This window comes from Lepus europaeus, chromosome 12 (assembly GCF_033115175.1).
Source record: "Lepus europaeus isolate LE1 chromosome 12, mLepTim1.pri, whole genome shotgun sequence".
In the NCBI taxonomy this organism is placed as follows: Eukaryota; Metazoa; Chordata; class Mammalia; order Lagomorpha; family Leporidae; genus Lepus; species Lepus europaeus.
Window position 1 is genome coordinate 23,688,974 of NC_084838.1, and position 14,992 is coordinate 23,703,965.

Below are 14,992 nucleotides of genomic sequence, written 5' to 3' on the forward strand. Positions count from 1 at the left end.
TTAGCTCCCCAATTATTTTAGTCCCTCATTGTGAGAGTAAAGATATCCAATGATGGACTGATAAGCTGTCAGATATTCTTTCAAAACTTTCTGGCATTTTTCTTTTCAGTAAAAGCATAATCATAAAATAAGTGCTATTCACTTATCATTAGGCTAATATGTCATATCTTAATATTTCATTGTCCTTTATGGAGACAACCCTTGAGAGTAATTTAAGATTTTCACAAGACATCGATCTATCAACATAAACTCCTGATGCCTAAAGAAAGACTGAGGGTTAGGAAGCACGTTATCCCTACTGATTGAGTTAGCAGAGTCATAAGCAGAGCTCAGCTTCTAGCTAACCAGAATGGTCCAAGGTTAGCAGGTCTTAGAAACTGAAGTTACAATTACTGTTTTAAAGTTCACTGAAGAGAATTCTGTAACGAGGAGCCATATCTGGGTCAAAGATGGTTTATCAAAACTTGTTTCAGGGAGTAGTGTGGGGTGGCCATTGTGGCACAGTGGATCATGCTGCCACTCAGGATACCCAATTCCCATAGCTGAATGCCTGAGGTCAATTTCCACCTCTTGTTCTGATCCAGCTTCCTTCTGATGCACCAGGAGGCAGGGGAGGGCTTAATTACTTGGGATCCTGCCATCCGCATGGGAGATTCAGATGAAGTCTAGCTCCTTGCATTGGCCTTGCCCAGCCATTAATGTATGTTGTGGGCATTTGGGGAGTGAGCTAGTGGATGGAAAACCTCTCCCCCTCCTCCTTACTCTGCCTTTCAAATAAATAAATAAATAAAACTTTATTAAAAAGCAAAAAAAAAAAGCTGTTGTAAAAATCAACAGACTGTGTTACAAGGCAAGTTGAAAGTATGTTATTGCAAAAATTTAAGGAAAAAAAAAGGAAGGCTGAAAGTATGATCATCTTCTTAGAAGTGTAACTACAAAATACATGAAATCTGTTCTCTTTCTATTAATAAAAAACTAAAAAAAAAAATCCAGCAGACTAAAACCATTTAAGGCAGGTGAATTTCCAATTTTGAATTGAGTCACATAGGATCATAGCTAACGCTTCATTTTTATTTTGAAAATGTGTAACAATCACTACAGTTGCTTAAATTGCAAAAACCTTCCATTCATTTCCCTTTCTGAATAATTATTAATATTAACATCAAGATGTACTTATACATATCAAAGGAAAACCATGTTTCAGTAAGCTCAATATTCAAGCAGAAAATATATTAAAGAAAACAGAATAAAAGTAAAGTCACTGTTAGAAAAAATAATTATATACAAATGCTTTTTCTCAAGGATTGTTCATTATTTCCTTTCTGCCCTGCTCTCACCTTCATAGCTATACCCTTGTTGGTCCTGACACCATTGAATGCCTGGCCAATGGCAAGTGGAGTGCAAGTAACCAGCAGTGTCTGGCTGTCTCCTGTGATGAGCCCCCCAACGTGGACCATGCCTCTCCGGAGACTGCTCATCGGCTCTTTGGCGATATTGCAATCTACTACTGCGCTGATGGTTACAGCCTAGCAGACAATTCCCAGCTCCTCTGCAATGCCCAGGGCAAGTGGGTTCCCCCAGAGGGCCAGGCTATGCCCCACTGTATAGCTCATTTCTGTGAAAAACCACCATCTGTCTCCTATAGCATCCTAGAATCTGTGAGCAAAGCAAAATTTGCAGCTGGCTCCATTGTGAGCTTCAAATGCATGGAAGGTTTTGTGCTGAATACGTCTGCAAAGATTGAATGTATGAGAGGTGGACAGTGGAGCCCTTCCCCCATGTCCATCCAGTGTATCCCGGTGCGGTGTGGAGAGCCGCCAAGCATCATGAATGGCTACGCAAGTGGAGCAAACTACAGCTTCGGGGCCATGGTGGCTTACAGCTGCAACAAGGGATTCTACATCAAAGGGGAGAAGAAGAGCACCTGCGAGGCCACAGGGCAGTGGAGTAGCCCCATCCCCACATGCCACCCAGTATCTTGCAATGAACCACCGAAAGTTGAGAATGGTATCCTGGAGGTAAGGGACTAATTAGCTAATGGCCCATGGAATTCATCACTTACAGCCCACTGTAACTGACCTAGCATTCATAAACAGGGGCAGTCAGCAGATTAATTGTAGGAAAACGAAATTGTCTAATTTCCCTAGGTATGACTCTTCCTAATAGATAGCTTTCTTTTTTTAAGATTTATTTATTTATTTATTTATTTGAAAGTCAGAGTTAAGTAGAGAGAGAATGAGAGGCAGAGAGAGAGAGAGAGGTCTTCCATCCACTGGTTCACGCCCCAGTTGGCTGCAGTGGCTGGAGCTGAGCTGATCCAAAGTCTCCCATTTGGGTACAGGGGCCCAAGGACTTGGGCCATTTTCCACTGCTTTCCCAGGCCATAGCAGGGAGCTGAATCAGAAGTGGAGCAGCCGAAACTCAAATTGGCGCCCATATGGGATGCTGGCACTGCAGGTGGAGGCTTTACCTGCTACGTCACAGCACTGGCCCTCCTAATAGATAGCTTTCTGCATTTTCCTACTCTATAGGCATCCTAAGAACTTTGTGGCAATATTTTACCCTAAATATGAAGTTAGAGTAAACCAGTTTTAATAAAATACTATTTGGAAAAGTTATTCCAAGGTGGATTTTTTTTTCACTTTAAGAAATCAAAATCTAAATGGAGAGAAATCTATTACCACTTCTTAGTTTTAGACAAAACATGGGCTAAACCAACTAAGACACAGTTTTTGATTTTGCCATTGTGGACAAATCATTAAATCTGACGCAAAAATATTTTGCTTTCACACTAATACGAGTCTTCCCAATAACTCCATCAAGGACACAGGAATGAGAATTCCCTCAAATAAAGGAACATTTTAGATAAGCAATATTTGAGTTAAATACTCTTGAAAAAACCCCACACATACATACTACTTTTTTCTTTTATTCAAAACAACAAAACATTGTGAAAGCCTTTTTTTTAAGATTTTTATTTATTTATTTGAAAGGTAGAGTTACAGAGAGGCAGAGGCAGAGAGAGACAGAAAGAGAAATCTTCCATCTGCTAGCTTACTCTCCAAATGGCCGCAATGGCCAGAGCTGGGCCAATCCGAAGCCAGGAGCCAGTAGCTACTTCCAGGTCTCCTACATGGGTTCAGAGAACCAAGGACTTGAGCCATCTTCTATTGCTTTCCCAGTAGCAGAGAGCTGGATCAGAAGTAGAGCAGCAGGTTCTCGCACTGGCACCCATATGGGATGCCAGCACTGCAGGCAGTGGCTTTACCTGCTATACCACAGCCCCAGCTCCAAAAAGCCTTTTTTAAAAAAATATTTTATTTAAAGTATACAAACTTCATGTATTTCATAAATATAAATTTAGAGACATAGTGATTCTTCCCACCTAACCTTCCCTCCCTTCTTCTTCCTCCTGCCTCTCCTATTCCCATTCTTATTTTTTACTAAGATCTATTTTACTAAGATCTATTTTCAGTTAACTTTATACACATAAGATTAGCCCTACACTAAGTAGAGAATTCAACAAATAATATGAGAAAAAAAAAAAAAACAAGAACTGCTCCTCAACAGTTGAGTCAAGGGCTGTTCAAAGTCATCGCATCTCAAAGTGTCAATTTCATTCCTATAGATTATTACCTTTTAGGTGCTCTGTTAGTTACCACAGATCAGGGAAAACATATGGTATTTGTCTTTCTGGGACTGGCTTATTTGTGAAAGCCTGTTCAGGCTTTTGCTTAAATGGATTAGTTACTACTGGACGAGGGCATAGATTCTGTATAAGGAGGCATAATTCATTTATTCATTTAATGAATATTTCTAGAGTTCCAAATAGGTGACCTTTACAATTATGAGCATTGGAGATGCAGCATTTAACAGTCCAGGTGAGGTCTATGATGGTATAGTGTTTATATCCATGTGGGGCATTAAATGGTACATAGTAAATAAAATAAATAATTAACTCTAAATACTTCAAAGTTCACTTTAGTGTGGAAGCTGGAATTTACAATTATTATTAACAGAGAATCAAAGCAATCTTTTTAAACATGTTCCTAATTAATTCATCAGCCTAAAAATGACCTGGTATTATATTACACACCTTCTTATTTGAATTCTGAGATCATGGCTATTAATTTTTTTATTTAAAAGATGGAAGACTTTGCTTTTCATTTTCCACCCTTATGTTACAGTAGTAATTTTTTAGAAGTATGTTAAGAATGAAAACAGATATCTGCTAGTGTTCTTAGGATATATACATAAAAATATTTTATTTGCCTTTTTTATTATCTAACATTAAGGAATATTGTGCATTTGTATATGCATTAGATTTTCTGTAGTTAAAATAACCTGTAGTGTTTCTTTTGTCAGGAAGATTTTTTTTAATTTACCAAACAACTTAAAAATTTCATAATTGCCCCATCAATCAATTTAGAGAGTATTGATTTATTTTTTATACTTATCATGGACTCAACACTATGGTAAATATTTCTGCAGCCTAGTGTCTTCTACATTCCACTTCTTATCTTCTTTAAAAAAAAAAAAAGAGTGGATCTATTAGGACAAAATATATAAACCTTCATTTGCTTAAGCTCCACTTCACTTAATTAGTTATTTTAGTTGAGTCCTGTTTTTACTATTCAAGAATGTAATCAAGTACATTATCTGTTACACAAATTGTTCTCACTTGTTTCCTCCCCATTACACAGCATACAACCGGCAGCATCTTCGAGAGTGAAGCGAGGTATCGTTGTAACGCAGGCTATAAGCCCCTTGGAAGTCCTGTATTTGTCTGCCAAGCCAATCGGCACTGGCACAGTGAATCCCCTCTGTTGTGCATCCCTCTCAACTGTGGAACACCTCCCCCCATCCAGAATGGCTTCATGAAAGGAGAAAGTTTTGAAGTGGGCTCCAAGGTGCAGTTTTTCTGTAATGAGGGTTATGAGCTTATTGGTGATAATTCCTGGACATGCCAGAAATCTGGCAAATGGACTAAGAAGCCAAGCCCAAAGTGTGTGCCTGCCAAGTGCCCAGAGCCCCCGCTCTTGGAAAACCAGCTGGTGTTGAAGGAGGTGACCTCTGAGGTGGGAGTGGTGACGTTCTCCTGCAGAGACGGGCACGCTCTGCACGGCCCCTCCGTCCTGAAATGCTTGCCTTCTCAGCACTGGAACGATTCTTTCCCTGTTTGCAAGATGGTTCTTTGCCTCCCACCTCCCTTCATCTCCTTTGGTGTCCCTGCCCCGTCTTCTGCTCTTCATTTTGGAAGTACTGTCAAGTATTCTTGTGTGGATGGGTTCTTCCTCAGAGGAGATCCTACCACCCTCTGCCAAGCTGATGGCACTTGGAGCTCGCCACTGCCGGAATGCATTCCCGTTGAATGTCCCCAGCCTGAGGAAATCCCCAATGGCATCATCGACGTGCAAGGTCTTGCCTATCTCAGCACGGCTCTCTACACCTGCAAGCCAGGCTATGAGTTGGTGGGGAATACTACCACCCTTTGTGGAGAAACGGGCCAGTGGCTTGGAGGAAAACCAACATGTAAACCCATTGAGTGCCCGAAGCCCAAGGAGATTGTGAATGGCAAGATCTCCTACACAAACCTACATTATGGGCAGACCATTACATACTCTTGTGACCAAGGCTTCCAGCTGGAAGGCCCCAAAGCCTTGACCTGTTTAGAGACAGGTGATTGGGATGTGGATGCCCCTTCTTGCAGTGCCATCCACTGTAATCCCCCACAACCCATTGAAAATGGCTTTGTAGAAGGTGCCGATTACAGCTACGGTGCCATGATCATCTACAGCTGCTTCCCTGGGTTTCAGGTGGCTGGTCACGCCATGCAGACCTGCAAAGAATCAGGATGGTCAAGCTCCATCCCCGCATGTGTGCCCATAGACTGTGGTCTCCCTCCTCACATAGATTTCGGAGACTGCACTAAAATCAAAGATGGCCAAGGGTATTTTGACCAAGAGGATGACTTAATGGAAGTTCCATATCTGACCCCTTACCCTCCTCCTCATTTGGAAGCAGTGGATAAAACCCAGGAAAATGCAAAGGAGTCCCCTGCTACACATTCATCTAGCTTTCTGTACAACACTATGGTTTTATACACCTGTTATCCAGGTTATGAACTTTCAGGGAACCCTGTGCTCACGTGCCAGGAAGATGGAACTTGGAATGGCACTGCCCCTTCCTGCATTTCTATTGAATGTGACTTGCCTGTGGCTCCAGAAAATGGTTTTATGCATTTTACAGAGACTACCATGGGCAGTGCTGTGCAGTACCACTGCAAACCTGGCCATATTCTAGTGGGCTCTGACATGAGACTTTGTCTACAAAACAGAAAGTGGAGTGGTGCTTCCCCACACTGTAAGGTCATTTCATGCCCAAAGCCCAATCCAGTCCTGAACGGGTCCATCAAAGGAAGCAACTACACATACTTAAGTGTGTTGTACTATGAGTGTGACCCTGGGTATGTGCTGAACGGCACCGAGAGGAGAACATGCCAAGCAAATGAAAATTGGGATGGGAGTGAGCCAGTTTGCATTCCAGTGGACTGTGGCTCACCCCCAGTCTCAGCCAATGGCCGAGTGAAAGGAGATGACTACACATTCCAAAAGGAGATTGAGTACACTTGCAATGATGGGTTTTTGCTTCACGGAGCCAGGAGTCGTGTTTGTCTTGCCGATGGAAGTTGGAGTGGAGCCACCCCTGCCTGCATACCTGTCAGGTGTTCCCCTCCACCACAGGTGGCACATGCAGTGTTGGAGGGCCTGGACCATGGCCTAGGACAGGAGGTGGTGGTCCACTGTCAGGAGGGCTATGTGTTGTTTGGTGCCCCTAAGCTCGTCTGTCAGCCAGACGGCAACTGGGATGTAGAGTTTCCTCTCTGTAAACCCGCCAGCTGCGAACCTCCCGAAGATCTTGCCCATGGATTCCCCAATGGCTTTTCCTTTTATCATGAGGGCCATATTCAGTATCAGTGCTTTCCCGGTTATAAGCTCCATGGAAGTTCTTCAAGAAGGTGTCTCTCCAATGGCTCCTGGAGCGGCAGCCCACCTTCCTGCCTACCTTGCAGGTGTTCCCCACCAGCCATTCAATATGGAACTGTCAATGGGACAGATTTTGGTTGTGGAAAAACAATCAGGATTCAGTGCTTCAAAGGTTTCAAGCTCCTAGGACTTCCTGAAATCACTTGTGAAGCCAATGACCAGTGGAGCTCCAGCTTCCCACACTGTGAACACACTTCTTGTGGTTCTCCCCCAGCCATCCCAAATGCATTCATCAGTGAGGGCAGCTCCGTGGAGGAAAATGTGGTCACTTACACCTGCAGACCTGGGTATGTCATCCAAGGCAGTCCAGACCTGATTTGTGCAGAGAAAGGGACATGGAGCCAACCTCATCCAGTCTGCGTACCTCTGTCCTGTGGACAGCCACCATTTGTCGCCAATGCAGTGGCAACTGGAGAGGAATACACCTATGAAAGTAAAGTGAAACTCAGGTAAGACTGTGACTAGGGTGTCCAGCGGGTGCAGGCAGGAGGATTATAAAATGGAAAAGCAGTAGGTCAAGAATTTAGCTAATTGGGGGAGAAAATACCTTCTCTGGAAATGTCACCCCCTTGGCATCTGACTCACTTTTTTTTAAGATTTATTTATATGAAAGTCAGACTCACAGAGAGAGAGAGAGAGAGAGAGAGAGAGAGAGAGAGAGATTCTTCCATCCGCTTGTCTTCCATCTGCTCCTTCACTCCCCAAATCACCACAAGAATCAAGGCTGAGACAGGCCAAAGTCAGAAGCTTCAACCAGGTCTCCCATGTGGGTGACAGGGGCCCAAGGACTTGGGCCTTATTCTGCCGCTTTTCCCAGGCCTTTAACAGAGAGCTGGACTAGAAGTGGAGCAGCCGAGACACAAACCTGTGCCCGTAAGAGATGCAGCCTTGCAGGCAGTGTCTTAACCTGCTATACCACAACATGCCCCCCCCCACCAGACTCAGTTTTGATATATTGTGTAAAATGAACTGTGAGCCTTTGAAACAGCTTCTTATTTCCAAGAACAGGTCAGGAGTTAGGCTGTACATTCTTCACAGCACCCATGTATCTATTTCCTTTGCAGATGTCTGGAAGGTTACACAATGGACACTGATATAGATACATTCACCTGTCAAAAAGATGGTCATTGGTTCCCGGAGAGAATCTCCTGCAGTCCTAAAACATGTCCCCTGCCATCCAACACGGCACGTATACTAGTGCATGGTGACGAGTTCAGTGTGAATAGCCAAGTATCTGTGTCGTGTGCAGAAGGGTACACCTATGAGGGAGTAAACATGTCTACATGCCAGGTAAGATTGCCTGTCTTTTTTTAAGAGACACAGAAAGAGATAGAGATAAAGATACAGAGAAAGCGTGCATTCCTCTCCACTGGTTCACTCTGAAAATATCCACCACACTCCCCGACTGGAGCTGAAACCTGGACTAGGAACTCGATCCGGGTCTCCCCCACCATTGCTTAAGCTATCACTTCTTTTCCCCCAGGGTGGGTGTTAGTGGGAAGCTAGAGTCAAGAGCTGGAGATGGGTACCAAACGTACCCACTCCGATATGAGACACAGGAGTCGTGACCAACATCTTTTTTTTAAGATTTATTTATTTATTTTGAAAGTCGGAACTACAGAGAGAGAAGGAGAGAGAAATCTTCCAACCTCTGGTTCACTCCCCAGATGGCCACAATAGCCAGGGCTGGTCCAGGCCGAAGCCAGAAGCCAGGAGCCTCATCTGGGTCTCCCACGTGGGAGCAGGGGCCCAAGCACTTGGACCATCTTCTGCTGCTTTCCCAGGCACATTCACAGGGAGCTGGATGGGAAGAGGAGCAAATGAGACTCAAACCAGCATCCCTATAGGATGTGGAGACTACAGGCGGCGGCTTAACCTGCTGTGCCACAGCGCCAGCCCCTTAACCAACATTTTAATCACTAAGCCAAAAACTTGTTCAAGATTGTGTAAATGTAACTTCTATATCTGCACATATGGCCACAAAAGCAGTTTCTTGCTATCCTAAAAAGAAAAATTTCCTTAACTTTTTTAAACTCACATTAAGGGGCCAGTGCTGTGGCATTGCAGGTAAAGCCACCACCTGCAGTGCTGGCGTCCCATATGGGCACTGGTTTGAATCCTGGCTGCTCCACTTCCAATCCAGCTCTCTGCTATGGTCTGGGAAAGCAGTGGAAGATGGCCCTAGTCCTTGGGCCCCTGCACCTGTATGAGAGACTTGGAAGAAACTCCTGGCTTCTGGCTTCGGATTGCAGTCATTTTGGGAGTGAGTCGACAGGTGGGAGAACTCTCTCTCTCTCTCTCTCTCTCTCTCTCTCTCTCTCCTCTCTCCCTTTCTCTGCCTCTGCCTCTCTGTAGCTCTGCCTTTCAAATAAATAAATAAATCTTTTTTAAAAAGCTCACATTAAAATATTTGAGACTTTTCTTATTTAAAATACAATATGTATCTCTTCAATATTGCCATTTTTAAACTAATAAAATGACCAAGTTGGGTAAAATGTTAAACTGTCTACAACAAGGTATCCTATGGTAAATCAGCCCAAAGTGTGTCTATGTGCAGAGCTCAGCCATGGTCTATGGCCAGTGTTTCCAATGCCTAGGGAAAGACCAAGTTTGCAAGAGCAGACAGAGAATTGGAGACCAGTTCTGCCTCTGCTACTTATTATTTGTGTGATTTTAAGAAAGCTACTGAAAATTTCAGAGCTTCAGCTCCTTATTTGAAAGAATGTGTATAATAGGTATTATATGTAATATGTATAAAACTGTGTATAATAATAATACGTACCATGTACGGTTGGTGTGAGAAACTAAACATTAAACAAGGGAAATGCCTGGTGGTACACCATTTGGTCTTTTCAATGAAACTAGAAACATACACATCAGGCATAGGCCGTACTGATGGGCTGATTTCTACACTTAGACCCTTTGGAAAGGAACATGCACAGTTGATTTGTCATGAATATTTTATGATAGATATTTTGGCATTTTTACCTGACGTTGGCACGTCCTTAGTTTAAAAACGAGAATCAGCACCATCAATAACATGTCCCGAGCATGTTCTAGCTTTTGTAGGACATAGCAGAGAAAGGAAATTAAAATGAGCTGCTCATACATTCTTCCTTGGCTTCAGTCTGGGTGGGAGTGGGAAGGCCCCAAAGGGAGGAACGAGGCCTTGTATGCAAATGACTTTTCCCTTAGGCAGACCTTTGTTTGAACTCCATCTCAAATATTTACAGGTTTTGTAATTTTATTTTTCTCCAGCCTGTTTTGTTTATTTATTTTTTGGTTGTGGTGGTTGTTATAAATATGTGATAATTGCAAGGATTCATTGTCTAGTGTATATAAAGGGCCCAGTAGTGGTTGACGTAGAGGATGGACTTGAGAACTCTTGCATTCTCCTCCCACTTATAAATCATGCTCAATGATTTATAAATCATACTCAATGATTGGTGACTGTCAAACCTAAAAGCAGAACCAGCAAGGCAGGTGACTGCCCAACTTATCAAGCTCTCAAGATTCGCAAGTTCCAGATGGTCCCTCTTAGATTTAGAGCTGAGGAAATTGGAGGGAAGCTTTTTCCAAGATGCTGAGCTGTCTGAGCCAGTCCCACCATGATTAATGGAATCCAGTTGATGTTCTCCACCATGGCTGTACATGGCTGGGTGATCTCCCACTGTTCTGAAGGTCAAGTGTTAGGGGTAATGAAGCCCTTTTTTTCTGAGATCAATAGTTGATTTTGACAACTGTCATTACCTTCTCCACCCTACCCTTTGCTTAGTTGAGTTTTGGCTTAAATTTTTGGTCTGAAAAGTAGCTTATTTTGGTGCAAAAAAATTTTGAACTCATGTATATGAGAAGTCTTCAAAAAGTTCTTGGAAAATGCTTTTGGTGAAAAACTTCAGCATGGATTTCAAAAAATTTTGCATGGAAATAGCTTGTTTTTTAAATTTTTTCCCACAAATTTTTTGAAGTTTGCTTATATACAAAATTACCATTTCCTTAAGGAAAATGGAAAAATATTAGCACTACAACAGCGGTCTTTAAGAGTAACACCAGTGTGTTCTCACTTTACTCACCTGGAAGGCTGAGAATGTTAAATCTGTGGTAGAAAACAAAAAAGGGAGGGTTTTTTTTAAATGTTTTTTACTATGTGACCTCCTTAAAAATAAATAATAGAATCGTCTCTCAAGTATTCATGTTGGAATGGAGAAAATGAAGCCATCTCTTTTGTTTACCTAAAAGTTGTTATTTCATATAAACTTTAAATTAAAATGCAGAATCATCAAATACAAATGTATGTTGGTATATGCCAAAGAGTATTTGTGTCAACTGTCCAGGCTGCCTCATGAATTACAAAGAAGACATTCTGCTTTGTGTTCTTGATTTTTGAATGGATTCTATTTGGAAGAGAACGCTTATTTTACTTGTTTAGGAAAAGTCTAAACCTAGTGGTAGCTGGTAGGAACATCGGGGGTGGGGGGGGGCGTGTACATGTGTGTGTGCACATGTGTATGTGTGTGTGTGTGTGTTTAACGCCACAGATAATAGCAAAAGTAAAGCCAACCTCTAGGTCTTTTTGATTATTGTTTTTGGTAATTCTACCATTAACCAGTATTTGAGAATTTCATCATTCCTGTGTTCTGACTCCTAAATGTTACTTTGCTACTTAGCTGGATGGTTCCTGGGAGCCTCCATTTTCTGATGAATCCTGCATTCCAGTTTCTTGTGGGGCACCTGAAAGTCCAGAACATGGCTTTGTGGTTGGCAGTAAATACAGCCTTGGAAGCACAATTATTTATCAGTGTGACCCTGGCTATGAATTAGTGGTAAGTGAACACATTCTTTAAATGGAATAAATTTGTTTTTCTGATATACTTAGGGATATTTAAAGTTCTGTTATACTTGGTTGACTTTTACTCTGACACTTTCCAAGATATAGTTAAGTAGACTTAGAATTTCAAAAAGCAAAAATAAATGTTTACAACAAATCAAAGCTATGAGAAAGAAGAGGAAGTAGGTTTATCAACCATGTGCCATGTTGTGACTCCAGTGGAACACTTTGTTTTGTTTTGTTTTGTTTTGTTTTGTTTTGAAGGTTTTTATTTAATTAATACAAATTTCATAGGTACAGATTTTAGGGGTATAGTGTTTCTTCCCCCCATTTCCACCCTCCCACCCCAACTCCCATCCCACCTCCCAGCCCCTCTCCCATCTGATTTTCCATTAAGATTCATTTTTAATCAACTTTATATACAGAAGACCAACTCTGTACTAAATAGAGATTTCAACTATTTGCACTCACACAGACACACAAAATATAAAGTACAATTTGAAGACAAGTTTTGCCATTAAGGACAGAGGTCCAACATGAGGAGTAAGTGCACAGTGACTCCTGTTGTTGATTTAACAACTGACACTCTTACTTATGGTATCAGTGATCACCCAAGGCTCTTGACATGAGCTGCCAAGGCTGTGGAAGCCTTTTGATTCCACAAACTCTGTCTGTTTTTAGACAGGGTTATACGCAAATTGGACATTCTCGCCTTCCTTCAGAGGAAAGTACATCCTTCTTTGATGGTCCCTTCTTTCCAGTGGAACATTTAAATGTGTGTTTGGGCTTGCTGGTAATCACAGTTAGCAAGAAGGAAATTCACCTGTTGCCATGGGGAAGTGACAATAAGGATTTAGGTGTGCAAGGCCAGGATTTCCTCAACCCATCAGCTCATATATTTTGATTGAGGTACCAGGTTCCAGTATGGCAGATCTGGTCTGAAATTATCCTTTGGGCACTCCTGGCCCAACATCAATGCATGCTTAAGACCCTTCTTAACTGGTCGTGTTAAAACCCAATCATTATCACCTAGGCCTCCCTGTCTACTTCGGTGAAAGGGCTGTAGTCAATTTTGCTGAAATTTTATCATATTAAACTTGAAGCTTAAGAGACCTGTTTTATATTACATAAGGTTGTCATCTGGTTTTTCAGGAAACTCTGCTCTGCTGTCTTTATTGTTTGAGTGGTATTTAAAGGTAGGTTTTGCAGAAGTATTCATTGACAGAGATCTGTTATACTTGTGTCCACGAGTTTCTGGCCACGTTTTCAAAGAATCGTCATAAAATAGACCCATGAAAGCTAAAACTAGTTTATTCAGATCTTGTTTTATTTCCTCAAAAAGCTAAAAAATAACAATAAAAAGAAGGTTGACAGTGTCGTGGTGGGTTGCAATTAGAGAGGTTTTCTGATGTTGAAACCTAATTGTTCTTCTGTGAGATTGCTAATCTTGGCAATGTATTAACAAAGGTGATAGAAAATTTTGAGCAAATACACAGCAAATTGTTGGGTGATTAAATTTGAGAAAGTAGATAATTTACCTTGAAAATTTTGGGGAATATCCCAGTGTTACCTACAAATTTGAGAGAAGTACAACAATTACTGTTCTCCTTCCAACACACATATTAGAATTTCCTGAGAAATGTTTTAGAAGTATGGATTATCCAGTTTGTTAGAGAAACTGATGATTCCAAATCACTTAGTGTCAAATATGTTAAGCCTGTGGAATACTACTCGGCCATAAAAGGAATGAAAACCTGTCTTTGCACAGATGGATGCAACTGGAAACCATTATACTTAGTGAAAGAAGCCATTCCCCAAAACACAAATACCATGTGTCTTCCCCGATCTGTGATACCTAACAGATTACAAGAAATGTTATGGATAGGAGTAAAAATGACATTTTGAAATTTGATGATTGTTTACAGCCCTTGTCTCTACTGTTGAGGAACAGTGTTTTGTTTTGTTTTTGTTTTTTTCTTACTATTTGTTGAACTCTTTACTTAGTGTAGAGTTAATCTTATGAGTATAAAGTAAACTGAAAGTAGATCATTGTAAAAATTAAGAGAGAGAATAAGAGAAGGAGGAGGAAAGGTGGGAGTGTGGGCAGGAGGGAGGTTAGGGTGTGTTCCTAAATCTGTATAAATGAATTATATAAAATTTGTTTACCTTAATTTTTTTTAAAAATGAGAAAAAACAGATGGAGCAAAGTGTATACATTATGCTAGTCTGGCAAGTTATAAATTTTAGAGTAATTTCATTAAAATGTTTTTGGAAGCCTGAATCTACTCAAATTATATTTATTTTAAGTATTTGGCATTTCACTGCTGAGCAATTCAAGTGCAAAGATAAGATTTCTTTGCATTCCTCATTATGTTCCCATTAGAGAGTTATGACCTTGTCGATGACCTGTCTCCATTCATTCACAGGGGAACAGAGAGCGAGTTTGCCAGGAGAACAGAGCGTGGAGCGGAGGGGTAGCCACTTGCAGAAGTAAGTTACATGACCCTTACTAGTCCTGAAAATACACTGAGGATGCAGAATACGAGTGTGGCCACGTTCTCTTTAGGAATCGGCTTTGTAAATTAGTAAAAAAAAAAAAAAAATTAGTAAAAAAAAAAATTAAGCAACTCCGTACACTTTATGAGTGTTTGATGCCCTTTTACTCAAGGGCATCAAACCAATAAAAAGGTCAGAAACTATAGTAGAGATTAATGATTAAACCGGACCAGAGTACATGATTGCTGATCCTGGAATGACAAACATTTTGCTTAAAAACTGGTCAGTTATCAAGTTTATTTGCATTTTTGTGGGTTTTTTTTAATCCCTAAATAATTATGAATGAAAAAGCTTAGAGCTAGCGCTTTCTGGCGGCAGAACCAGCAAATGCTGACGTCTTTGCTGTTTGTCCATCTGTCAAATGAACACTCTCGTTTCCATGGAGGTTTACATTAACACCTTTTGTGAAAGTAGCCAAGCTCATTTGGCAACATGTGTGCTAATTCACAGACTTCCTCTGCAGAACAAGATGTACTTGGAGAAAGTAGTTTGAACCCAAGCAAGTGGCAAGCTCTTTAATTTTGTTTTTTCATAATCCTGGTGGAGTCATCAGATTATCTAA

At 41.2% G+C, this 14,992-nt stretch overlaps 1 protein-coding gene across 1 annotated transcript in view; it reads left to right on the forward strand.

Annotated features, from left to right (window-relative positions):
* SVEP1 (sushi, von Willebrand factor type A, EGF and pentraxin domain containing 1) overlaps positions 1-14,992 on the forward strand; it is a 214,264-nt gene that overhangs the window by 176,858 nt on the left and 22,414 nt on the right. Inside the window, exons 37-41 of the mRNA XM_062207773.1 lie at positions 1,346-2,018; positions 4,704-7,495; positions 8,111-8,336; positions 11,714-11,869; positions 14,301-14,364. Coding sequence (XP_062063757.1) covers positions 1,346-2,018; positions 4,704-7,495; positions 8,111-8,336; positions 11,714-11,869; positions 14,301-14,364 — 3,911 coding nt within the window. The remainder of the gene's footprint in view (positions 1-1,345; positions 2,019-4,703; positions 7,496-8,110; positions 8,337-11,713; positions 11,870-14,300; positions 14,365-14,992) is intronic.